Genomic DNA, 23,980 nt, shown 5'->3' on the forward strand with positions numbered 1-23,980 from the left:
GTTTACCCCACCTCATGATGATGATGTGATCTAAATTAATCCTCTTGTCCCATTTATCTTACAAGCGGAAACTTGAAAACCACAGTTCTTGGAAGGTGGCTTCACGGAAAATGCCTAGTTTGGCAGCATTCGAACAACGCATGATTGTTCAACGAGCAGTCAAGGACTTTTGTGATGCTATGTTGCAGGAATTATTTATATCTTCCTGCAGTCATCTTTGTCATCCATTGCGATGTCAAAGAAGTATCTTATCTTACAATTTTCTTCTTGTGATGCATAAGCATCACGTGCATAAAATACTAACCATGATTGACACTAGCTCGACCGGCTAATGTCGAGCTTTATTCAACTCGGTAGATTCCAGACTATGCAATCTTTGTGCCAATCTTTCACGCATCCTACATTAATATTGAAAACAAGAATTATCGGTATTCAATACATCCATCATGGCGTGGAGACAACAAGGAAGTACAGGATCGAACAATATCCCCTTGGGAAACCGACGACGTTTTCCTGGTGATGGCGGCGCTACCCAAGAGGAAAGCTACAGCCCAGCTCAATCTTCCAACAATCACCATGATTCGGGTATCAAGCGTGGACGAAGCCCTACAGTGAAAAGTAAGTTTACTCTACTACAATTGCGTTCAATCAGTCTTACCATCTTTTAGCCGAAGAAGTTGGAGGCGATGGATCTCGACGTCGCAAGAAGAGAAATCGTTGGGGTGATGCTACCGAGAATAAGGCTGCAGGCCTCATGGGACTTCCAACTGCAATCATGGCGAACATGACCAGCGAGCAACTCGAAGCTTACACCTTACATTTCCGGATCGACGAAATTACTCAAAAATTGAGAATCGATGATGTTGTTCCAGCGGATGGCGACAGGTGAACAAAGTCCTTTCCATGAATGCTCAACTATAACTAATCAAATTTCTCACAGATCACCTTCTCCTGCTCCCCAATACGATAACTTTGGTCGCCGTGTCAATACTCGAGAATACAGATATAGAAAGAGGCTCGAAGATGAGAGACACAAGTTGATTGATAAGGCTATGAAAGTCATTCCTAACTATCATCCACCACAAGACTATCGCCGTCCCACCAAGACTCAAGAGAAAGTCTATGTGCCAGTCAATGACTACCCAGAAATTAACTTCAGTATGATTGCTAACCCTCTAACCTTTCTAACCTTATACTCCCTCCCTCATCCGTTTTCATTTCTCGTGTGACATTGGATGCAGCATTTGGGAGACAAATGCAGAGCACCGTCATCACTAACCTGTCGTACTCACTACTATTTTGCTCAAAGCTTTTGATCCTATACTAACACTTAGCTTGCGCTCTACTTAAGTTGGTTTACTTATCGGTCCTCGTGGCAATACATTAAAGAAAATGGAGACAGAATCTCAAGCTAAAATTGCTATCCGTGGAAAAGGATCCGTCAAGGAAGGAAAAGGTCGATCCGATGCAGCTCATACTAGCAACCAGGAAGAAGATCTTCATTGTTTGATCATGGCAGATACAGAGGAAAAGGTCGAGAAGGCGAAAAAATTGATTCACAACATCATTGAGACGGTAATCCTCCGCACTTCATTTTTTTATCATCACATACTAACATATTATAGGCCGCTTCTATCCCTGAAGGTCAAAATGAGCTAAAGCGTAACCAACTTCGTGAACTCGCCGCACTTAACGGTACGCTTCGTGATGATGAGAATCAGGCTTGCCAGAACTGTGGTGAAATCGGCCACAGAAAATACGACTGTCCACAACAACGCAACTTCACTGCAAACATCATTTGTCGCGTTTGTGGTAACGCTGGACACATGGCTAGAGATTGTCCGGACAGACCTCGTGGTGCAAACTGGCGCAACGATGGTCCTCCAGGTGCAAATGCTGTTCCAGGCCAAGGCCGTATTGGTGCTGGCGATGCTGTTGATCGTGAATATGAGGTAACAATAATTCCTACCCAGTTTCAAGAATTAGTACTAAATAGATATCTAGCAACTTATGCAAGAGCTCTCGGGTGGTGCTCCGGTTACTGCAGATGCTCCTCGGCGTATTGAGTCTGGCCCCTCAGGTTATGATCAAGGGCCTCCAAAAGATCAGGAAGACGTCAAACCATGGCAACGAGGCCCATCGAATGCTCCCGCCCCATGGCAAAGAGGGAATGATGCTCGCGATACTCGTGATTCCCGTGACGGTCGTGACGGTCGTGACGGCCGTGATTCTGGCCCTGCCCCTTGGGCTAGAAGAGGAGGTGATGATAGAGATAGAGGAGGCTATCAAAATGGATACAATGCTGCACCATCCGCTCCCTGGGCAAAGCAATCACAACCATCATCTATCCCGACTGGTCCATCTGCCTATCCGGCTCAAAACGCTTTTGCCCCTGGGTATGGTAGCTATCCTACTCAGCAATTGCCGATGGGAGCACCTCCGGGTCTTAACATCAATGCCCTTCTTCAACAATATGGCAACTCTTCACTTCCTCCCCCACCTCCTCTGGATAGCCAGCCACCCCCACCTCCTCCGACTCACCAGCCTCCACCTCCGCCAACCAACCAACCTCCACCGCCCCCTCCTCCAGGAAACTAAAATTGTCTTTTCCACCTAATCAATGAGAGCTGCTGGTCATAGATATTTTCTTGATTGCTAGCATGCAACACTAAGAAACTAAAATGCCCTTTTTGAAATCTATTCAAAAGGATACTAACCTAGGAACTATTCACAAACACAAGGTTTCTTTGTATCTCGAGGACCGTGTTTCTTGTTGGACTGACCTTTTTACGAGTTTATTTACTCTAGTTTCTTTCTATTTTTTTTGATTAGGGCTCTGCTGCTAGTGTAAATATAGGAAAATAAAATTTCTTTTTATGATATTTGTAAACAGTGTGTGATCAGCTTCTATGCAGCCATGTCTATCATTTGAAGTCATTTGTCACTCCAGTGATTTTAGTCTATTCATTCCTGTTGTTGATATCTAATTTTGTTAGCGCGAGATGATCGCTTTGGGTAGGTGCTCTATGGCACGTGATATCATTGGAATTCATTGACCATGTTTCTCTAGAATTGTGAATTTGGATTCTTCAAGCGGTTCCTCGAACTCAATAATTCTTTCAAAAGGTTATTAAGCAAAACATCGGTTTAGGGTTAATGAGTTCTGCGGTCATGCCATTCCTCAATGCGGTTTATATCAAAAATGATCATCCACGTATCATCTCTCACAAACTTCCTTTTTTATCACACAGATGGATGCATTTCTTGATTTACTCTTATTTTTTCACTATAGAGGCGGGTCTTCCCGCCCCTTCACTCATTTACTTACGCACCTTTTGAAAATATCTTTTGCTGATTCTCCAGTGTGGCTGAGTGCGGAGCTTCAGATAGTGATCCTCCTGCTCATGATTGTGGTGCCTCAAATAACGACCCTCGTAAACTGCCTTTTGAAGGTGTACGGGATGGTACTACAGATTGCCATGAGTCAATCTAGAGATTCCCCCCATGAAGGATGCATTTTGTGTTGAAGTCTCGGGGGGGTGGGGGGGGGGGAAGGGTTGTGCGAAGTTTGCCTTGAAAGCTTGAAGAGGATGTTTTGCTGGTGTAGTTAATCCTCTTTAACTTCTGATCTACCTATAATTCTTACAATAATATCAATTTTTAAACGCGATGCTGAGAGTTCTGTGACTAGGTGGTGTAGAATGACTAAGCCACCGGTAACACATCTCGATCTGAGTCGAATATATACGGTGCGAATAATATCGCTACACAATTCTTGGGAACGAGAGTCAATGAGCCTTTCTTGTTCCAGGAATAAGCTGAGCTTGTTGAAATTTTCTACATCTCCGCTGATCGTGGATCGTTGATACAGATGTATTTTCTGTCGGAAAGTGAAAATTGCACGTGATCATCAATATTTCGATCTGCTTATCTCAATCCCAACGTCTTCTATCGGTTGATGTGGAACTTACATTCCAGGCAGCTTAATTCCACAAATTGTACAAGATGTCTCGCCGAAACATCAAATCCGAAGTCCCTTGATATTGTAAGGATTTCTTGCATCATTGTTTGTACTGGGGCGGACATAAATGACATTCCACCCATTGCGTTCCAGAGGCTGGTGACAAACTTCCGAAATTCATCAAGAATGTCAAGAAAGCTACCAAGCAATCTCCATCTGTTCACAGCTCTTCCTTCATCGTAAGCACCACCGTTACGTGAATAAAGCTGTGCTGAATGATATTCACGACTGCTTTGTCTCAGTTACTCTATTTGAAAATTGGATGGTTTGGTAGTCAAGAAATCAAGATATTATTTGCACATCATCGAAGAGATTTATGGAAGAGCGAGTGCTTTAAATTGCGAAAGTATACACTATTTTATCATTCCCAACTATTTACTAATTTACATGCACAAAAAATCCCTACAAGAACGCCATCAAAGACTGAAAAGCACAAATGAAACACAGACTAAATATCAAACCAAAGCAATACCATATCAATCAAATCCTAGCTCTCTTCGACCTATCCGACGGAGAATCAGGACCCTGCGAACTTCTCTTCACCCCCCTATTCGCTCCAGTCACCTCCAAATCATCCTCGAACATCACAAACTCATTCTCCTCTGCCACCGAATCCTCGGCAACCAGTTCACTTTCTTCGGCTACCAACTCAGCTTCCTTAGGTACCAACTCCTCCTCAACAACTAGCTCATCCTCTTCGGCCACCAACTCATCTTCCTCAGCCATCGACTCCTCCTCTTGCTCCTCTTGCTCCTCTTGCTCCTCTTGCTCCTCTTGCTCCTCTTGCTCCTCTTGCTCCTCTGGCTCGTCTTGATCCTCTAGCTCGTCCTGATCCTCTGGCTCGTCTTGCTCCTCTGGCTCCCTAACATACTGCTGTTCATCAAATGTGACACTAGGTCTTGAAGCCGGTCTTACCGTTGCGAAACTAGATTTTCGTGGTTCGGCAGAAAATTCCGCGCTTGCGGATTCGGTTTCAATAACCTCCCCTTCTAGATCTAGTTCGACCTCAAATTCATCAGCATCGTCCATGCCGGGTGCCTTATCAGGTTTGGGTGCGGGAGCCGCGGCTGGGGCTGGGGCTGCTCTGGCAGGGGCTTTTCTTTTCTTTTCTGGCACTGCCGCTGGCGCTGGCGCTGGGGAAGCTGCGTCTGCGGCTGGGGCTCCTCTGGCTTTTCTTTTCTTTCCTGGCGCTGCCGCTGGCTCTGGTGCTGGGGAAGCTGCATCTGCGGCTGGGGCTGGGGACCCTTTGGCAGGGGCTTTTCCTTTCTGCGATTCTGGTGCTGGTGCTGGAGGGGCTGCTCGACCTGTGTTGGCTTTTGACTTCTTGCGAGGTGGTTCGGCACGCGGTTCTTCCTCTTTCTTTTCCTCTTTCTTTTCTTCCTCTCCCTCCTCTTTGCTCTCTTCCACCTCATCTTTTTGCTCCGCCGCACCTTCCGCTTCTTGTCTAGCTTTCTTTTTTGTAACTGCTTCTCCTTTTTGCTTAGCTTTCTTTGCTGCAAGATCTGCTGCCCGTTTAGCTTTCTTTGCTGCGAGTTCTTCAGCCTTCTTAACTTTCTTTGCTGCAGCTTCTGCGGCTTTCTGAGCTTTCTTTGCTAGAACATCTTCAGCCTTTGCCGCTTCGGCCTTGGCCAGCTTTGCCGCATCTTTCAATGCCTTTTCTTCCCGCTTCTGTTGAGCAATCGCCTCTCTCGCCTTCTCTTCATCTTCTAGCCTTTGCCTTTCTTCGGTGGCCTGTTTTAGCTTTTCTTCTACTGTCATGGACGCTAGAGCCTTGGCTGTAGCTCGAGTTACTCTACCTGTCGGGGAAGGAATTACCGCTGATTCGTCGGCATCGGAGTCAGTCTCATCAGGTTCAGGTGTCTTTGCCTTAGCGGGTGCTTTTGCCTTTTTTTTTGATGCCGGTCGGGTTTTACTAGGCGGTGCAGGGGCGGGAGGTTTTGTTTTTGCTCCTGCTCCTTCCTGATTTTCAGACTCATCTTCTCCGGGGTCATCTTCAGCGACCCCTCCAGCGGCCCCTTGGTCATTATCGTCATCACTCTTATCATTCTCATCATCTTCAGGTGGTGGTTTCTTTTTCTTAGATTCTTCTGCCGCTTTTTTAGCCTTCTTCCTAGCAGCTTCATCTGCAGCTTCTTTAGCTTTTTTGGCCTTCTCCCTAGCAGCTTCATCTGCAGCTTCTTTAGCTTTTTTAGTCTTCTCCCTAGAAGCCCCATCTGCAGCTTCTTTAGCTTTTCTAGCCTTCTCCCTAGCAGGATCTTCTTTATCTTTTCTAGCCTGTTCCCTAGCAGCCTCTTCTGCAGCTTCTTGAGCTTCTCTAGCTGCAATATTTCTGGCCTTAGTTGCTTTGGCTTGATTGGCAATTCTGGTCTTGATGCGTTTCAATCCTAGTTTAGGACCCTCGCCAGCCACTAAATTTATATGTTAGTTACTGATAGTGATAATAAGAAAATAAGTAAAAAAGGAGTAACATACTTGCGTCATGTGCTGTCTGTAAATCAGCCATCTTCTTCTTATTTCCCTCATTCTCTGCGATGGCTGCATCTCTCTGTAATTGAAGCGTAGCTCCTGTTTCATTACACGTTGCGAGATCTGTTTCCAGCTCACTAAGTTGGGTCTCCAGCTCGGTGATCTTGTCGGAGTCATCTGGAGCACCGGGATTCGCATCCTGGTTTGCTTCTCGAAGTCCCCTATTATCTCTTCGAAGATCTCGTATTAGTTGTTGGTACCCTTCTCGTTGTTTTTGGAGACTCTCTAGAGTTCGCTGTGCAACATTAAACTGGATTTGGAGATCCCGGAGTTCTTGCTCCCGTTTCCTAAGTAGGTCTCCTTGAGCTTTGATTCTGGCTATATGCTCCTTGTTGATTTCTTCATTGGAATCAAATGATGCTACACTTTCATCTCTAAGGGCTTGATCAGCTGCCGCTTCCTCTAATTGCTTTTCATGTACTTCTTCGGCTGCCTTTCTATCATCTGCCGCTTTCTTTTCTCTTGCCTTTTCAGCTTTATCTAACTCTTCTTCCAATGCTTCATTCTCGATCTCAAGCTCAACTATTCTCTGTTCATCAAGTTTCTTACTTGCCCCCGCGGCAGTTCCTTCACCCGTCTTGACAATGTGTTTATACCTTTCTAATTGTTTCCACTGATGCTGACCACGCCGATCAGAAGCATCGAGCTGTCCCTCCAGACTTGTAATCTTGATTTGATCATCCTCATGCCGTCTTTTACAATCGGCCAGATTCCTCCTCAAATTTCTCAGTCCTTCGGGCGAGATACCATTAGCATTTAATCTCGCATCTTCGAGTCTTGCCTGAAGCTCCTTTATTACTTCCCCGTGTCTCTTACTGCTATCGGCAATTTGAATACCCAATTCCGTGACGCGTTTGTCCCGCTCCGCAAGATCGTCAATGGCTTTGGCAAGAGGACCATCTGGATCAACCTCGTCGGGAGGATGCGCTCTCAATTCATCATTCGCAGCTTGTAGAGTAGCGATGGTGTTTTGATACTTTTCAATTTCTGTTCGTAAATTTGCAATTGTCTCGTTCAATTCTTGGGCGTTTTTAACATTCACATCCTTGTAGTCTTCCAATTCTTTTCTGAGACGATCCATCTCCTTTTTATCGGCTCACTAGTTGTATCAGATCACTGATCACATATCTCATAGCTTTTGCAGTAGATGTCGTAATGGTCATGCTGATAATTCTCTCTCTGAGATCCTGGATTTCCTGTCGATCCCTACTTGCATCACGATCATACTCAAGCATGGTTTTTAAGCCTCTAATTTCCCCATCTCTATCCACAATTTGTTGCTGAAGATCCCCTACGCTCTTCTTTGCAAGATAGATATCTTTTTCATATTCCGTGATCCTCGCCGCGTAAACATTCAACTCTTCCTCTAATCTTGTCCTTACCTCCTTCGAAATGCCAGCTCCACTATCCTTTAACTGAGACTCTAGCTTCATGACCGACTCGTATTTTTTAATGGCATCATCCCTTTGAGCGGTCACTTCCTGCAGTTTCTTCCTTGCCCCATCGCTACTCTCTTGCAATATTTTGTGAGCTGACTGAGCATCAAATAATTGCTTTCGTAGATCGGCAACGAGGGTATTTTTAGCAGTCATAAGGGTTCTGGTGTTGGCCAATTCATTTTGCAACTTCTGATTCATTATTTTCCTCTGCTCTTCCTCGGGATGAAGTATCACACTCCGCAAATTGTCCTCGAGAATTTTGACACGGGCTAGAGATTGCTCTGCGTTATCATGATAGCCTTCGAAATGTTTGCACAATTCGTCAAAGATGGTGTTGGAGAGATGAACACCATCTGCTCCATCCCTTCGGGCCTCTACGGGCCTGTGGCCTCTTGATAAGGCCTCGATATATTCGGTTTGTTGATCACATTGTCGTCTCAGTTCATCTTGTTTTGCCCATGCTTTGCCCAACTCACTATCCAAACGATCGATTTCGGCTTTCTCTCTTGCACAATTTGAATTAGGTTGAGGGGCACCTCGTGCATTGACTAAATCTTGCCTTTGTCTCTGCAACTTTTCAATCTCTTCCGTCTGATCCTTCACTCTCTCCAGCAGTCTCCCCCTCTCTCCTATCGGTTCTTCTCGAATTATAGCAACAGCTCCAGACTTATTCATTGCTCTCTTTTGCGCTAAATTTTTCATCTCGATGATCCCTTGAACAAGATCACTGAATGGCTGAGGTGTGCTATAATTAATCCTCAGATTAATGATAGGCTCCCCATCATCCGAATCATAATCAACCTCATTAGCTTCCACCTGAATCTCTTCCTCTCCCAAAGCTACACGAAGAACCCTAAGAGTAGTCGTAAGCGCAGCATGAAAATCCGCCACAGCCGTCCGAAAAATCGCCGGATCCATTTTCTGATCTCCCCCCTCCTTCTGATTCGCAAAATAATACTGCGTCGCCCTCCGAAACTCCAAAAGATACTGCTCAGAACGATTGCGCAAACCCCGCCACACGCGCCCTTTAGCTCGATACTGAAGGGTTTGTCGATGCGTCCTCAAGAGTAATTCTCTCATCTTGGCACATTGCTGTCCGATGAATTCGATTCCATTTCTATCAATGACTCCCTGACTCCGATCGATTCCTTCCATGATGGGTCGGTATAGTGCTGCCCATTCGTCTCTTTTCATTTCTAATGAGGGGAGATGTCCCTGTGATGTGTGCACGGGTGGGAGATGTTCTTGTTCTCTACGTGCCCAGTAATCTTCCATGTCTAATCGCCGAAGTTGCTCCTCTTGCCAAAAGGCATAGTTGGGAGTTTTCGATTCTACCATGGCCATGTTGAAAGGATGTCAGTCAGCTTGAAAGCTGAATATATGTATGTATATGTATGTATAATTCTTCTGAATGGTTTTCTTTTCTTTTCTTGTGATGATTTGGTTTTGTTGGTTTGTTTTAAATCGACGCGTAACTAGGTAAGTAACTATAATACCGACAGTGACTCGTAAGTCAGTCCTGAATATAATACCAATATTCACAACAAAATTATAGAAGCTACTTATTAAATTGAACTATTTTCTTTGTGTCTATCATGCTCATTCATTCACTGGAAATACCCTATGCAGTGAGTAGAACTTATGTGATAGGATTCTGCAAATCTTTGTTGGTCTTTGTCATATTGATATCTCTTTGAACTCTCAACACATATTACATTATTCTGTAAGAAATACAATTGGGCTTTTCTTTTTTACTAAAGAATCATACAGTTCTTGGAATTTGAATGGTGTGGGTATTTGATGAGTTGAAAGGAATGGGGATAGTTGAAGTGTTTGGGTTGATGAAAACGGCGATGGAGGATGGATGGATGGATGGATGGATGGGGTTTGGATGTTTATTGGTGTGTGGTCATGGTAAGATTTATTATGTACTGAGTAATATAGGGAGAGATATGAATAAATTAGCTGTCCTTGAAATTGTGTAGCTAATTAACCGGATCAAGATCAAGATCAATCAATGTAGTCAGTCAACTTGACAACTCATGATCTAAACTCGAAATCTAAAATCTATAGATTTTTAATATATACACCACACTCACAGCTACATAAACATCTCTGCCTATCTCCTAAGAACATTTATCGTAGGTAATAGTTATAAATTAAAGCTCTCCGCCCCATTACCTAAGAAGCTCATACAAATCCCATTTACCTATGTAAGATCTTAACACCACTCGTGTGTAAGGTTACTTCTTTCTCTAGTATACTTACTATATTATCTAAAGACCCAAGTATCTACAAGAAAAGTATCCCGAAATTGAAAGTAATGGCATTCTCACAGCATAAAAACGGGCTTCCCTTGGATGAAATAATGGAGCGGGTCAAGTCCCCTTGATTATCCAGTGATGAAATAAAAATCAGTAACGCATAAAATAGTGCTGAGAATACTCGTAATGTTCAATTGCTCTCAGCCTTGCCGGTAGAAGTTGGTAATCATCTCTAATATTCAATATGGGCATAGTCTCGTGAGGAAAGGAGGCAGAAGCGGAACTCGGTTAGTCTGAATTTGAGGTTATTCGTCTGTTGTGATTGTTGATTAATCAATGAGAATATCGATGAATGTATACTAGATGCGAGACTCGAGAGTAAAAATCGTTAGTATTATTGAATAATCTACCGCCATGGTCCTTCACTTCCGTAAACCTCATAAATACCTAATCTAAGCATTATGCAGCATCTATCTATACCAATCCTTCAACACCCACCTCACCCTTCAAACCCTTAAACCCCTTATCACCAATCAAAACTCTCTGTTGTAACTCAAACCCCACCCCACAAACCTCCTTTCTCCTCCTCGCAAACATCCCATACAAACCCAACCAAATTGTCCTATCCCTACAATCCGTCGCTCCAAACCATTCATTTTCCCCACATTCCGGCATATATTTATTCAATTCCTCTTTCGTGGCTCTGATCCACGGTTTTGGGATGGGCCAATCGGAAAAATGCATATATTTTGCTTCTGCCAATATCTCACCTGGATCCCAAAGTTCTTTCGCATCACCCAAATATTCCTTATGTGATTTGCGACGAAATTCACTCGAGAGAAGGTGGTATGGTCGTGGTGGCATGGCTAGAATGTGTGGTGCGAAGAGAGCATTCAGGATATCCATGTCATATTCATTTGGTCCGACATGCTGCACAGCAGATTCGACTTGTTGAAATAGGTTACTTGATGGATGTAGTAGTAGTAAGTGAGAAGAATATGCCCAATTTGTGGGCGAACCAAAATGAGTATATGGCATGGCGACCGGAGCAGAAGGGAGAAGAAACAATTCATCCATATTCTGAATATATAAGGCATCGGAATCAAGATATAAAACCCGATCGTACTGCGTGAGGTTGAAGGCTAGAAGTTTGGTGTATGAATCTGACCATATTGCTCGATCCGTGTGGTTCTGATGTAAAACCTCCACCGGTTGAAGCTTAACGTAATAATCCGTTTGCACCTGTTTCAACAGTCGGGCAATGGGTGTGAGAGGTTTGGAAGGGAGAGTATCATCGGTTTCTTCGAGTATCCAATGCGAAGGATATAACATTAGTCGTTGAGCACGACTACCGATTGTCTCGACCTGAGACCAGAGCATGAGAGCGCTACAGAGATATTCGGGCGAGGTGACATATTGAACATATGCGAATTTAAACCAGTCAATTGCAGGATCATCAACTGTTGTTATCGGACCCGGCATGGGTGGAAGTGGCTCCGGATCATGATTGTTGTGAAGAACGAATCTGACGAGTAAAAGTATAAGGAAGAGTATGAGAATTACCTGAATGGTAGCCGCAGATATCAAGGCCCGCAATCGGCGAGTATAGAATCGAAAGCCGGCCATTCAGACATTTGAATAATATGAAAAAAGGACAACAACATTGTCATTCTTTGATATTTTTGATATTTTGTAAGATTATTTATTTGTTGCTCGGCATTCTTGATTGATACAGGAGTTTACCAATTTGTCCCACACAAAGTAGATACCAAGACGCTAAGGATTTCTTGGCCTTGATCAAGACGGATATGACGGAGGGGAATCTCAAAATTATTGGCGGGGTATAAATATAAATGATGGGTCAAACTATTATTTCATTTCAATTCTTTTATTTATTTTCCCAATAAATTTATTATACCTAATTTTACTAATTGATATTTATAAGAGCAAATCCTTATTTTTAATCTTAATATAAAGAAATGATTATATCTACAAGTGATGGGCTCTGTATAAAGCTCGTAGATTTGTTACGATAGTAACAACTGACTAATTAGGAGAGCTTGGGCCTTGTGCAAAAGCGATCAGATTTCATCGAATTAATATGTGATCTGGGCCACCTTAAGATCGTATGTGCACGCACTGCCAGAAAGCACGTGACTTGGAGCTTTTGGAGCTTGAGGATCCAAAAGGATCCAATGGAGCCTTTGGAGCTTAGAATCCAAAAGGATCCAAGGGAGCATGAATATCTATATATCCAAGATGGATTCCCTTTGTATAGAGCTTCGTGCTCAAGATCAATGATTTAGTATACTCTACTATTAGTTACGAATTGCATTATTGTCATTACTTTAAGTCCCTGCTTGACGCCTAGTTATAAACCACCTCGAGAGCCTAGAGCACTTCCACGTGATCTAGACGGCAAACTTCGTAACAAGAGTATTTTTATATTATTTCATAAACTCAAACTTAGAGCAATTCCTACAATTTGTTTGATCTGATGTTCTCAAGTGAGCTTTCTATTTATATTTATTGCTTTTTCAAGTTCATACCTAACTATCACCTATCGCATTTTTTGCTACTTTGGCTATTTCGTTAAAAGCCAAGCTCACGATTGCATTGATGGGAAATCTATATCTGACAAACACTTCTCAATTCTAATACCTTGTATCGATATATCAACAAATAAGGAGATATTTTTGCATTATGCTCATCATACTTGCTTCTCCGTGCGTTGTATGGTGTGGTTAAGCAAGATACCGTCAGTTGCCGGTGTGACGATGAGTTATTCTGATGCTCTGGTTGAGCCGCCATGTCTACCATTGTGTACGCCTCGACTGTTTTCCCTTTTGAATAGGTCAAGTATGATGAGGAGGAATTGGTATCCAGACTCTGTTCTCTTTTAGACCCGCTTCCTGTACCTGACTTGTTCTCGAAATCATTCGCTGACTTGGAACTGGATTGCGAGCCGCTGCGAATAGAGCGGAGGGAAATAACACTGCGGACAGTGCGTAAGACATGTTCAGGATTCACGCCAGCTAGATAGTACCACAATGATGGCAGATTCACAGCAATGATCGTGAGGCCGCTTCCAATATTATGAAATATGTTCATCTTGTATTACTTTCTACACAACAAGTACCTCGGTAGCTTTCATTCATAGTGAAAGAAACATATAAAGAAGAGGAGATACTAACCATAGGCATCCTCGTAGTCGATGGCTCTTCCTCTGGTCACAAGAATAATAGTGATGGCCACACGAGAAGTGCTTGAGATAAGACCACTAGACAGAATCAGTTCAAGATCGTTACTCTACCAGTATTAAGACTCACAGAAAAGCAAGTAGAAAGACGTAGGAGACTGCAACATTTCGTTTGAGGGTCATGTTTAGGGACCAAATCTGTTTCGATCAGCTGTGGAAGTTGTGTCACAGTCCAAAGACATTTCCTACTTTGGGGATAGGTAGGTTAAGAATGAAAACATCTAGAAGAAACTCAGATATGGTTGTGCCCATAAAGTATGGGAACATAGCCCCACACTTCGCAAATGCCGAAGCTCCAACCCGGAAAAGATAGTTTATATTTACATCACAGATAAAGAATGCCATGATGAAGAAGCCAAGGGTCCATAAGGTAACCACGGCAATAGCTACGGCGGAGACGAAATTGAAGGCATGGCGCAAATCAGTGCAAAATATGCGACGATAAAATAACAGTGCATTCTGTTTCTCTAGGCCGAGCATTATCACGGTCAAGCTATTAAGCGCTATATATGTCTGTGTTTCCAGTCAGCTCAGACTAAAGTCCAACCCTTATGAAGGGTGTATACCTTTTACACCTTTGCATGCATAGATATTGGGTTTATTGAGACCAGAAAGAGCATCAGATTGAATTGATTGATTCTCTAGCTAAGCAGTTAAGCTGCGAGTATATATTCAAAAAATGAAGGAATAGGGTTAGGTATTCGGCCTTCGGAATTAAAGTGCTTTGAAATCAAAATGTTGAAAGCAAACAAACAGTATACCAAAAAGGAAAGAATGAATTCAAAGTTGAGTTCTGTTTGCTCCTTATATGCATCATGCAATATATATGCATATGCTGCCCAGATCCCAGGAGGTCAACACTTATCTTTGCAAGGGCTGAGATATCAGATATAGACCATTTGGTATCATTCGTGGATCGTTTTATGGATCTCCTCCCGAATGACGGAAGTATGGTTGATGTTCAACCTTTGCTTCATCGATTGGTGAGTATTCTTTTCAATCGCACTCCGAGAAGCGGTGCTGAGAGTTCAAATTTAGTTCCCTGACGTTTCGATGGATTTTATATTCGGAAAGTCATTGAATTCACTCAAACCCGAGGTTCTAGAAGAGTGCACCGAATTTACCTAAGCATTCAATGAAGCACAAAAATGGGTGACCAAACGCAGAGAGGCAGGATGGTTGCAGGTCTGACTTTATCAGTATGAAGAAAACAAGGAGTGGAAGAATACCTATACTACAGGGCACAAATTTGTCGATCACCAAGTAGCTCGAGCACTTCAAAAAACCACGAATGCGAAACCCGAGCCAGATTTTCCAGCGGCACGAAGGCGTTATATTCTCGACGAAACGGCGAAGCAGATCCGCGATCCCATCAAACTAAGATATCATGTTCTTGAGGTGTTCAATCCTACTCGAGACACGACCTCAATCACCATTGGCAACACTCTTTTCCAGCTGACCAGACATCCTCATATATGGACGAAACTTCGCAAGACTTCTTTGGAAATTAATGAACCATTGACCTTCGAGAATCTTAAACATCTCGTGGATTTTAGATATGTCATACAAGAAACCATTCGTGTATGGCGTATAGCTAGTAGGGATACTATCCTACCATTAGGAGGAGGTTCAGATCAAAAGAATCCTGTATTTATAGCTCAAGGAACGTCTGTTGTTCTTGGTACATGGAGTATGAAACATGATAATGGAATTTGGGGTGATGATGTTGAAGTATTCAACCTAGATCGATGGATAGGTCGCAGGGGACAAGAAGTATGGGAATTCGTCCCATTTCTGGATGGTCCAAGAATATGTCCCGCTCAACAGCGGGTTTTAAGTTATTCGATATACCTTTTAGTACGACGGACTCAGGGGTACGAGAGTATTGAAAATTGTGATCCGGTTTTTGAATGTTTGGAAAGCTTTCGATTGGGGCTTTGAGAGTCGGAATGGTGTGAAGGTTGTGTTTAAAAGTCCTTAGATAGCTTGATTACATCATCATTTATGCTAAATTGAAGAATACCATGGAGTAATCAGTTGAATCAATCTATTGAACATGACTACTAGGTAGATAGATATGGATAACTCACATTTCATGAATATCTATTTTTCTAGCAGTTTTCGGGAGATGCCCAAGAAGGAGAACACCAGACGGTGTGGGTAACAGCAGACTAGTAGGAATTCAAGAATATCATCGCGTAAAGCAGCAACAACGTTTTATAAAGCAGCAATTATTTAAACTTTTACTCCAGCTTGAATCAAGACCTCAAGACATTTATATATAATTCCATAAAATCCCAAATAAACAAATCCATCTTCCATCCCCAAACCCACTAGATGGTCAATAACTCACTACCCACCCAATTCACCTCCTACCTCCTACCTCCTAACTCTCACCTCCCACCTCCCACCCACGGATTATTCCAAATATCCCAATCTCACATGACCCATCCAGCCCCACTCCCTACACAATCATAAATTATATCCGTTAAACCCAGCACGTACATCATCCAAGTCAACAAACAATAATCCCTCGTGGCGCAATTGGCTAGCGCGTTCGACTGTTAATTCGTTTACAATTACGGAGATATGAGATCGAGAGGTTGGTGGTTCGAGCCCACCCGAGGGAGACGGGATTTTTTTTGAATTTTTTATTTCATTTATTTTGGAAACTGGAGAGGGGATAGATAAGACAGGAAAGATATGGTGTTCTGGGATAAAGATGGTGATTTTTTGGGTGTTGGGATGGGGGAGGATAGGAATGTGGGGAAGGGAGACAGACGTACGGGGTGAGTTTGAAATGAGGATAGGGAATATTTAGGAGAATGTGTTTGGATCGAATTTTTTTTTCTTGAAGATATTTGGCTATATTATTTAGATAGATTCAATATAATCGAAACGAATATAATACATACAACACAGCGCAACAAAAAGACGACATATAACATAACATGCCAATCTCATATCGTAATAATATCATATACTAATTAATATAAGTCATACATAAAAATGGGCGATCATCAGGAAGGAACCTTTATACCACACCCCCCCCACCACCATTCATGCGCTTCTGCAATCCAGTGTGTAAACTACCTATCTACCACCTCATTAAGAATCTCTCATAACTATTTCATAGTTTTCAAGAAACCCTCTAGATCGAAACTTTCCTCATATTCCTTCCCATCCCATAATTCACCTAGATCATCTAACCAGCCTTTCTTTCCCTTTTCTCTCACTTCTCCCGTTGCGTCTACCATGTCTTCTTCTCTTTCGGCTTGGATACTACTATCTGCTGCTAGTGGAACTTCTGATGTATCGCCTAGATTAAAGAGGTCGAGGATTTGATCGGTTTCCATTGTACCTAAACCTGCGTTTTGTTGATTGACTACCGTGGATGCTACATCGATTTTGAATCTTTGAAGACTATTTTTAAGATGTTAGCTCATGTTCAATATTACAAAAAAAATGATTTTTTGTGTGTGGGGAAGAGGAATATAACTAACCTCAAAATCTTTTCTTCCAAAGTCCCCCTAGTAATCAATCGATAAACATTTACAACCTTCTTTTGACCAATTCTATGAGCTCTATCCATAGCTTGTAAATCTTTTTGAGGATTCCAATCATGTTCCACAAAGATAACAGTATCGGCACCAGTCAAATTAAGTCCCAAACCTCCAACACTTGTCGTAAGAAGTAAAACATCATATGAAGGATCGGAGTTGAATTTATTGACGATATCTTGACGTTTATTGGCATCAACTGATCCATCCATACGTAAGAATTGTACTGATGGTAACATCTTCTTCAGAACATCATTTTGTACCATGTCTAACATTTCCTTCATTTGACAGAAGACTAAAGCACGATGAGGGGAGACGAAAGAGGTTTCGGTTGTAATCTCATTTTCGGATGAAGGTTCAGTACCAATACCACAATCAACTAGTAGATCTCTTAAAGCTGTTAATTTTGGTGCGTGAATTGGATCTCGAAGACTAGTTCCTTGTTTGGCAAGGAGACGTTGAGTATCTTCATATTGCTTATGACCTTCTTTCATAACGAGTGCAGGAGAATTACAAAGCTTGCGCATATATTGTAAAGCTTGAAAGATGTGTTGTTTTGCTTCTTTGTCACCAGATGAAGCCTTTTCGGCTAGCGTCTTGCCTTCTTTCTTGGTGAAATCCTCGAAAAGCTTCTTCTGTAGATCACTAAGATCACAATAGTAGTTTTGCAAGATCTTGGGTGGTAAATCATCCAAAACCTCTTCTTTAAGACGACGAAGAAGGAACGGTAGTACTTGTTTATGTAGAGCTTCAATGGCTAGAGCACCAGCTTCTTGTTCTTTTGAAGAAGATTTACTGAAACGACTGGCGGCAATAGGTTTAGCAAAACGATCTAAGAAGACCTTTTCAGCTCCAAGGAAACCTGGCATGAGGAAATCGAAGAGAGACCAAAGTTCCAGGACATTATTTTGAATTGGTGTACCAGAAAGAATAAGTCGATGGTTACTAAGTAGGCGTTTGACTGCGATGGTAGTTTTCGCTCGAGGATTTTTGATTAAATGACCTTCATCCAAAACGCAATAATTCCAATTGAGTGGCGACAAAACGTCAACATCATTACGACAAATTTCGTATGATGTAATGACGATATCAGTTTGGCCGAGTTGTTCTCTGAAACGAGCTCGATCAGCCGGAGGTCCAACATAAGCGGTACAAGTTAGGAAAGGAGCATATGTTTTAATCTCTTGTTGCCAATGACCGGAAAGTGTAGGAGGACAAATGATGAGAGATGGCATCCGCCTGGAATCTGGGGCTCCTGTCTTTGCAAACTCCTCAGCTCTAAGATGATGATCACTAGCAACAATACATAATGTCTGTAATGTTTTCCCAAGGCCCATATCATCACAGAGGATTCCATGAAGGTGATATTTGTTCAAAAAGTTCAGCCAATTAACACCTTCTTGTTGATAAGAGCGAAGTTCCGCTTTGATAGCAACTGGAATTTTGAATTCTTCAACCTTATGAGGATCTAAAAGTTGACCAATGAAGGTACGTTCACGATCTCTCCCTTGTAATAATTCTTGTGATAATCCAGGAGGATCCGGTATACCTGCTTCCAGTGGAACGAGCTTGACTAGAGTTGCGAAAGAAGTTGTAGCGAGGACTCGTACATCAGTATCTGAATCACTCATTCGTCCAAGAACAGGGACGATGAGGAAAATCACATATGGTAGAATACTATCACCCATAACAGCAATAAGATGATAAATCGATTCAATTACACCTTGACGGAAGTTGAGATCGAGTGGATTGCTGATAGAAGGTAAAACCTTCTCCACAAGTAATGTCATAGCTTCTACAGTGATAACACTGCAAACTGTTGCAAGACATTTGGCTGCCATGTAACGGAAGACTGAAAGTTCAGAGTGTAGAGCTGTGACAACAAGAGGAAGTAACTCCATGACGAAGGGATATAATGATTTGTCCAACGTGGGTGTCAAAGCACGAATTACTGACATGCCGTCAATCGCTTCTTGTCCAAATGATTGTGCGGGATCTATGCAGTCACGTGGGAGTGTACCACCAAATGCATGTTGTAGTGGTTGTTCCATTAGAGCTCTGAGTGTGGGGACTCTGCTTAACAAGTCTGGTCCAAATATCCCGGAAAGTTGTTCTAAAGCTTCCTTGGCACCTCTTCTAGTTATTCTAGCTTCTTTGGCTTCTCGAGCAAATTTTGCTGCATCTGGATGATCTCTACGATCTTCTTCTTTTCGAAGTGATAAAATGGCAGTCGTGAGATGTGCATTTGGCGCGAATTCAGGTGTCTCTGAGGTTTCCATACACGTGAACTTGACCAAATTCGATACCACTTTCTGCGCTGGTCCTGTGCGCCCACCTTCTGCAAAAATCTCAATTAGTCGAGCGATAGAGAAGGCAGATCGTTGTTGCAATTCCAAGGTTTCCTCTTTTTTGATACTATCCATCATAGCCTTGATGATATGAGATGGCTTTTTGGGTGAAACCTTCATCGCGACCAAAGCACTTGCAGCAGCGGCCTTGATACGTGTATCTCGTTGCTCTTTGATGCTCTTAGCATTGTTAATGACTTCGATAACATTTTGACGTGCTTCGGAGAGGGCTTGAGTCGCAATCATACGCTGGCCAGGAGCAAGAACTTTCTTTAAGCGATCAAAATCCTCGGAAACACATTTATCGGCTGTCACAATAGAGAAAGCATCTGGACCAGCTTCACCTTCACCAGCTACGACAACAGCAAGTACCGGTAGACGTCCTTGAGAAATCTTGCCAACATCCCGAAAGGTATTTAGGAGCTGCGAGCATTGAGTTCGGACCAAATGTGTGTAGCTAACCAAATCTCGATAAGTGAGGGGACGTTCGGCCTCGAGAATCTTTGTAAGTGGTGCCTCGAAGCGTAAAGCGTGAGTCTTTGAAATACAATTCTTTGCGTATTCGTCGATGATAAGTGATGCCGTTAGTTGAGTAGAAGAGAAAGCTGAGCTCATTCCTGGGATAATGCTGGCGTCGTACGCTTCGAGGACAGGCGCTGGAACAAGAGACATAATAAGACCCATTGCTTTTGCAGCCGAGGCACGAGATCTAATTAATATATCCATGCCGACTAGATCCACATCACCTTGCATCATTGGACCATCGACGTCATGTGATGATGATGAAGGAGTAGGTTCAACTACCTTTGCAGTCTTGCGACGCTTTTTCGTTGGAGGCTCGGGGCCCGATGGAGTGTTTGGACGAGCGTGGCTTACGGTACCACTTGGTAGGGAGTACGAATTACCAGATGGTCTTTGGAAAAGGGTGGCGTTCATAGGTAGTGGATGTCGAGATACACCAATAGGATGCAGTGTAAGTTGCATGAGAGGATCAATATGTGCAGAGAACTCGGCAGATAAATGTTCTGGATCGCGTGCGAGGAAAGTTACTAGTGCTTTCCATACTTGAAGTGATAGATTCAAAGTATCTTGATTCCTCTCAACCAATATATTTTGGTAGATCAATCGAAGAATTTTTCCATCCATCCAATCTCTGGTACCCTCGCCTTCAATGCCAACAAATGTCAACAGAGCCCGAAGAACTGCCGAACGGACAGATGTGATGGTATGTCGAAGGAATGGATATAATCTCGGTACCAAATTACCAAAGGATTGTTCTGCATCTCGAGAGGCATTCTTTTTCATGGCTTCCAATACTTCAGGGAAACTGCACAGTTTTGCCAACAAATCCATGATTTGTCCTGTGCTAGCACTCAAATCATCACCAAGATTCGAGAGACATTCCCAAACAATGTTAATCAAACCATCCAGTGCTTCAGGTCGTAAGTTGACAAACTCCTTTGCAATTGGAATAAGAGTCGCGGCGCTGACAGAACGAACATCGTCATCCCAGTCACCTAAACCTTTCATCACGGCTCGTATAACTCCATCGATTAGATCGTTATCTTTCAGTAACAAATCATTTCGAACTGCGACCAGGTACCGGAGGCCAATCATACCACCATGACAAATAGCCCAACCTGGTTTATCAAGCTCGATATCATTTTGCATAACGAGACGGTACAAAATATGATGAACGGAATAAACGACCGGAAGTGGAAGGTGAATGAGTAGAGCACCCAAGGTCTGACCAACTGTTTCTCGGATGGGTGCGACAACAGTATCTGAAACGTAGTCCCCGAAACGATCTAATATGAAAACGCAACACAATCGGCAAGCCAAATCGTCGAGCCAACGTTGGTTGAGCATATCATTTTCAGCACGAGTCTTTCCCTGCTGTCTTCCGGCACCAGCTCCGTGAACACGTATAATATCTCTTAAGCCCATTGCAGCACCATGTCGGGTTTCCCATTGAGGATCGAACAAATCGACCACAAGGAACTCACATAAGCGCTCATAGGGCCATTCTAATCCCTCTTGTTCACCCTCAGTTTCAAGTTCGGATTTGATTGACATGACTGGACCCTTGAATTCAGAAACGACCTTTGAATCTTCATCTACCTCGGAAGGTCTTTCCATGGTAAAATAATCAGCCATGGGATTTTTAGAATCTTCACTGCCAGCATCTGGCATTGAAGTATCTCCTTCGCTTGAAGGATTTGTACGCCGTACTGAAAGATCTACCAGTCTACTTTTGTTACCAGCAGACATAGCTTCTCGTTTTCGCTTCCGTTTTAGTTGATTCAATTGTCTCGCGCTCAGTCCGCTTTCTTCCGAGGGTGTAGATGTGCCTTTATTGTTGTCCTGTCGTGAGAAGCCATTTGAATCCTCACGTGCTAATGGGGTGCCGGATCCATTTTGGTTGGTAGTTGGAATTTCGTATTCGAGTTCCTCTTCGGCATACGGACCAAGAAGACCAAGTCGCCCAGCAAGTGTTTTCTTTTGATGAGCAAGTCGTTGGGCAGGGTCCAGAGAAGCGAGAGCCCAATCATGACCTCTATCTCCACCACGAACAAGCTCCTTTCCATGTTTGAGTATGGATACAATATCGAGAGTACCAAGACTTAGTTGTCCTTCAGCAAGTGGTGTTGGCTCTACAGGTTCTTCCTTCTTGATTCCCAGATTCCTCCTTCTTTGCTGAATCGTCCTCACCATTTGGGTCATACTTTTCAGCATTTTCAACAATCCCTGCTAATGCTTTAGAAGCGGCTGTCCGCGTATCCCAAGTTTTATGACGAAGATATGGTACAACTCTGGTTAATAAATTGAAAAGTTCTTCAGGGTGTGCTTTTTGTACATCAGCTAATTGTTGAGCAGCGGTATTCCTGATTAATGGGGTGCTTCCTGTTTCCAGTAGCCTAATTAAAGATTAGTAGGATTGGGAAACGAGGTTTGGAGGCAAATCTCTGGAATATCTAGAATATTCTCGAAATGAAGATCATTGACGATCATTTCAAGAACAGTCTTGGATCTTCAATTCCATAAAAACCCCACAGCATAAATATAAAGAGACTTTCAAGGTTTGGTTTGTCTCAACCAGACATAAAGATCGAGTAATTAAGAGATGGGGAAAAAGGATACTCACGTGACAAGTCGATCCAATCTATTTCAACGTGTGATCATGTCAGCACAATCCGCAATTAATTCCCGAATGCACCACCAAACGAAATGCAATGCGGCCGCATTGATCACAGCTTAAATGTTGGTTTGGGGTGGAGTGGAGGTGAAACATTACCTTGATGCCATTTTCAATAATACGCGCGTGGTTCATTATCTGTGTGAAAGGGATTAAATTGAAAACGCCATACGTGCCAAGAATATATTTCGTGAAAGTTCGTTAATCCATCCAACCTCGTTATCGTATGGTCGTGGTCGCGGCGAAAAGTAGATGTGCGCGTGTGTGTACCTCGATGGTAGTTGCAGCTGTAGGTTGTGTGTAGTTGCAAATTGAAAAATAATTTTATTAGGCGCGTAATGCAATAAAATTAAATAGGTAGTTGAGCAACAGTTTCCAATAAATCCGATGCTTGGAATTTTGAATTTGATACTTGGAATAAACTTATATTTGTTGACGACGACGTGTATCGGATTTAAACTCTCAGCCTTGAACGCGAGGCGCGACTTTCAATACGGTAGTTACTAGATAATGAATTGAATGGCGGGAAAGGTTGGGCTGTGAAAGGACCTAGGGTGCACTTTTCTTGATCTTTTATCTTTTTCTTCTCTTTGGGTGGGTGATGCGTGGGTGTAGTGTGTATGGTATGTGAGGTCTGGTATGGTATAATTCGTTGGTCTCGTTGATTGGCTGAATTTCCCCTTGTGTGGATTTTCGTGGTTCTTATGGTAGCAGCATGCTCGGTCGGGGGAGTCGCCGTCCTTTATGGTCCTTTATGGCCCTTAAGTATTCAGAAAAACCCAATAATTTTCTCAGTTCGCTTATTCTTAGCGCTCATCCTATCCCTGTTGCAGTTGCTTCAAGCCTTTCACTAAAATGGAGATCACGAATGTCTGGCTGGGAAGGAAGAAGGAAGAAGGAAGTATGGAGTATGGAGTATGAAGTGTGAAGTGTGAAGTGTGAATGATTGTAAAGGTGATGAAAATGAGTGACGACAGAGTGGGAAGATGATAAAAACAATAACAGGAATAACAATGACAACGACAATGACAAGATCGAAAACAAATGATGATATAATGATTCCAATCATACCTATCTTATGAATAGCTTCAATTTAATTCACATCTAAAATGTAATATTAATTTACAAACATCAACTTACCTACCTACCTACTCATCTAATTATATCTTCTCTTTCTACTACCGGCAGGTCTTATCAAGAGATCATCTGTTTTTAAGATGATTTTCTTCCACTTCCATTTTCCTTCCGTCGGAGATTAATTTCCCAAGATTTTTATAGGTTGACATTCAAAAGCAAGTAGCCTCAATACAGCATCCAACTACCGTAGTATGCCCAAGGCTCCAAGACCACAAAGCAAACATTTTGCC

The 23,980-nt window shown here is 42.7% G+C and overlaps 7 protein-coding genes and 1 non-coding gene across 8 annotated transcripts; 3 read left to right on the plus strand and 5 right to left on the minus strand.

Annotated features, from left to right (window-relative positions):
- Positions 1-446: 446 nt before the first annotated feature.
- On the plus strand, positions 447-2,598 carry SS1G_07196 (hypothetical protein; the record flags this gene model as incomplete). The annotated part of the gene is made up of 6 exons (XM_001591700.1): positions 447-618; positions 669-885; positions 941-1,158; positions 1,352-1,575; positions 1,626-1,952; positions 2,005-2,598. The coding sequence occupies 6 exons, from the start codon at positions 447-449 to the stop codon at positions 2,596-2,598; spliced, it is 1,752 nt and encodes a 583-aa protein (XP_001591750.1).
- A 1,009-nt stretch (positions 2,599-3,607) lies between these two features.
- Positions 3,608-4,104, minus strand: SS1G_07197 (predicted protein; the record flags this gene model as incomplete). Its single annotated transcript, XM_001591701.1, has 2 exons — positions 3,608-3,633; positions 3,972-4,104. The coding sequence occupies 2 exons, from the start codon at positions 4,102-4,104 to the stop codon at positions 3,608-3,610; spliced, it is 159 nt and encodes a 52-aa protein (XP_001591751.1).
- Positions 4,105-4,501: 397 nt separating this feature from the next.
- On the minus strand, positions 4,502-9,330 carry SS1G_07198 (predicted protein; the record flags this gene model as incomplete). Its single annotated transcript, XM_001591702.1, has 3 exons — positions 4,502-6,429; positions 6,494-7,523; positions 7,648-9,330. The coding sequence occupies 3 exons, from the start codon at positions 9,328-9,330 to the stop codon at positions 4,502-4,504; spliced, it is 4,641 nt and encodes a 1,546-aa protein (XP_001591752.1).
- A 1,394-nt stretch (positions 9,331-10,724) lies between these two features.
- On the minus strand, positions 10,725-11,876 carry SS1G_07199 (hypothetical protein; the record flags this gene model as incomplete). Its single annotated transcript, XM_001591703.1, has 2 exons — positions 10,725-11,214; positions 11,377-11,876. The coding sequence occupies 2 exons, from the start codon at positions 11,874-11,876 to the stop codon at positions 10,725-10,727; spliced, it is 990 nt and encodes a 329-aa protein (XP_001591753.1).
- Positions 11,877-13,032: 1,156 nt separating this feature from the next.
- Positions 13,033-13,632, minus strand: SS1G_07200 (predicted protein; the record flags this gene model as incomplete). Its single annotated transcript, XM_001591704.1, has 3 exons — positions 13,033-13,139; positions 13,445-13,530; positions 13,580-13,632. 3 exons carry the CDS (start codon positions 13,630-13,632, stop codon positions 13,033-13,035), a joined length of 246 nt encoding a protein of 81 aa, XP_001591754.1.
- A 692-nt stretch (positions 13,633-14,324) lies between these two features.
- On the plus strand, positions 14,325-15,684 carry SS1G_07201 (hypothetical protein; the record flags this gene model as incomplete). Its single annotated transcript, XM_001591705.1, has 3 exons — positions 14,325-14,492; positions 14,710-15,366; positions 15,625-15,684. 3 exons carry the CDS (start codon positions 14,325-14,327, stop codon positions 15,682-15,684), a joined length of 885 nt encoding a protein of 294 aa, XP_001591755.1.
- A 354-nt stretch (positions 15,685-16,038) lies between these two features.
- On the plus strand, positions 16,039-16,139 carry SS1G_14567. The gene has a single exon. It is a non-coding gene; the product is annotated as a tRNA-Asn (tRNA).
- A 495-nt stretch (positions 16,140-16,634) lies between these two features.
- SS1G_07202 (hypothetical protein) lies at positions 16,635-22,132 on the minus strand (the record flags this gene model as incomplete). Its single annotated transcript, XM_001591706.1, has 2 exons — positions 16,635-16,932; positions 17,013-22,132. 2 exons carry the CDS (start codon positions 22,130-22,132, stop codon positions 16,635-16,637), a joined length of 5,418 nt encoding a protein of 1,805 aa, XP_001591756.1.
- Positions 22,133-23,980: the final 1,848 nt, after the last annotated feature.

The sequence above is a fragment of the Sclerotinia sclerotiorum genome, genomic scaffold (genome assembly GCF_000146945.2).
Source record: "Sclerotinia sclerotiorum 1980 UF-70 scaffold_9 genomic scaffold, whole genome shotgun sequence".
In the NCBI taxonomy this organism is placed as follows: Eukaryota; Fungi; Ascomycota; class Leotiomycetes; order Helotiales; family Sclerotiniaceae; genus Sclerotinia; species Sclerotinia sclerotiorum.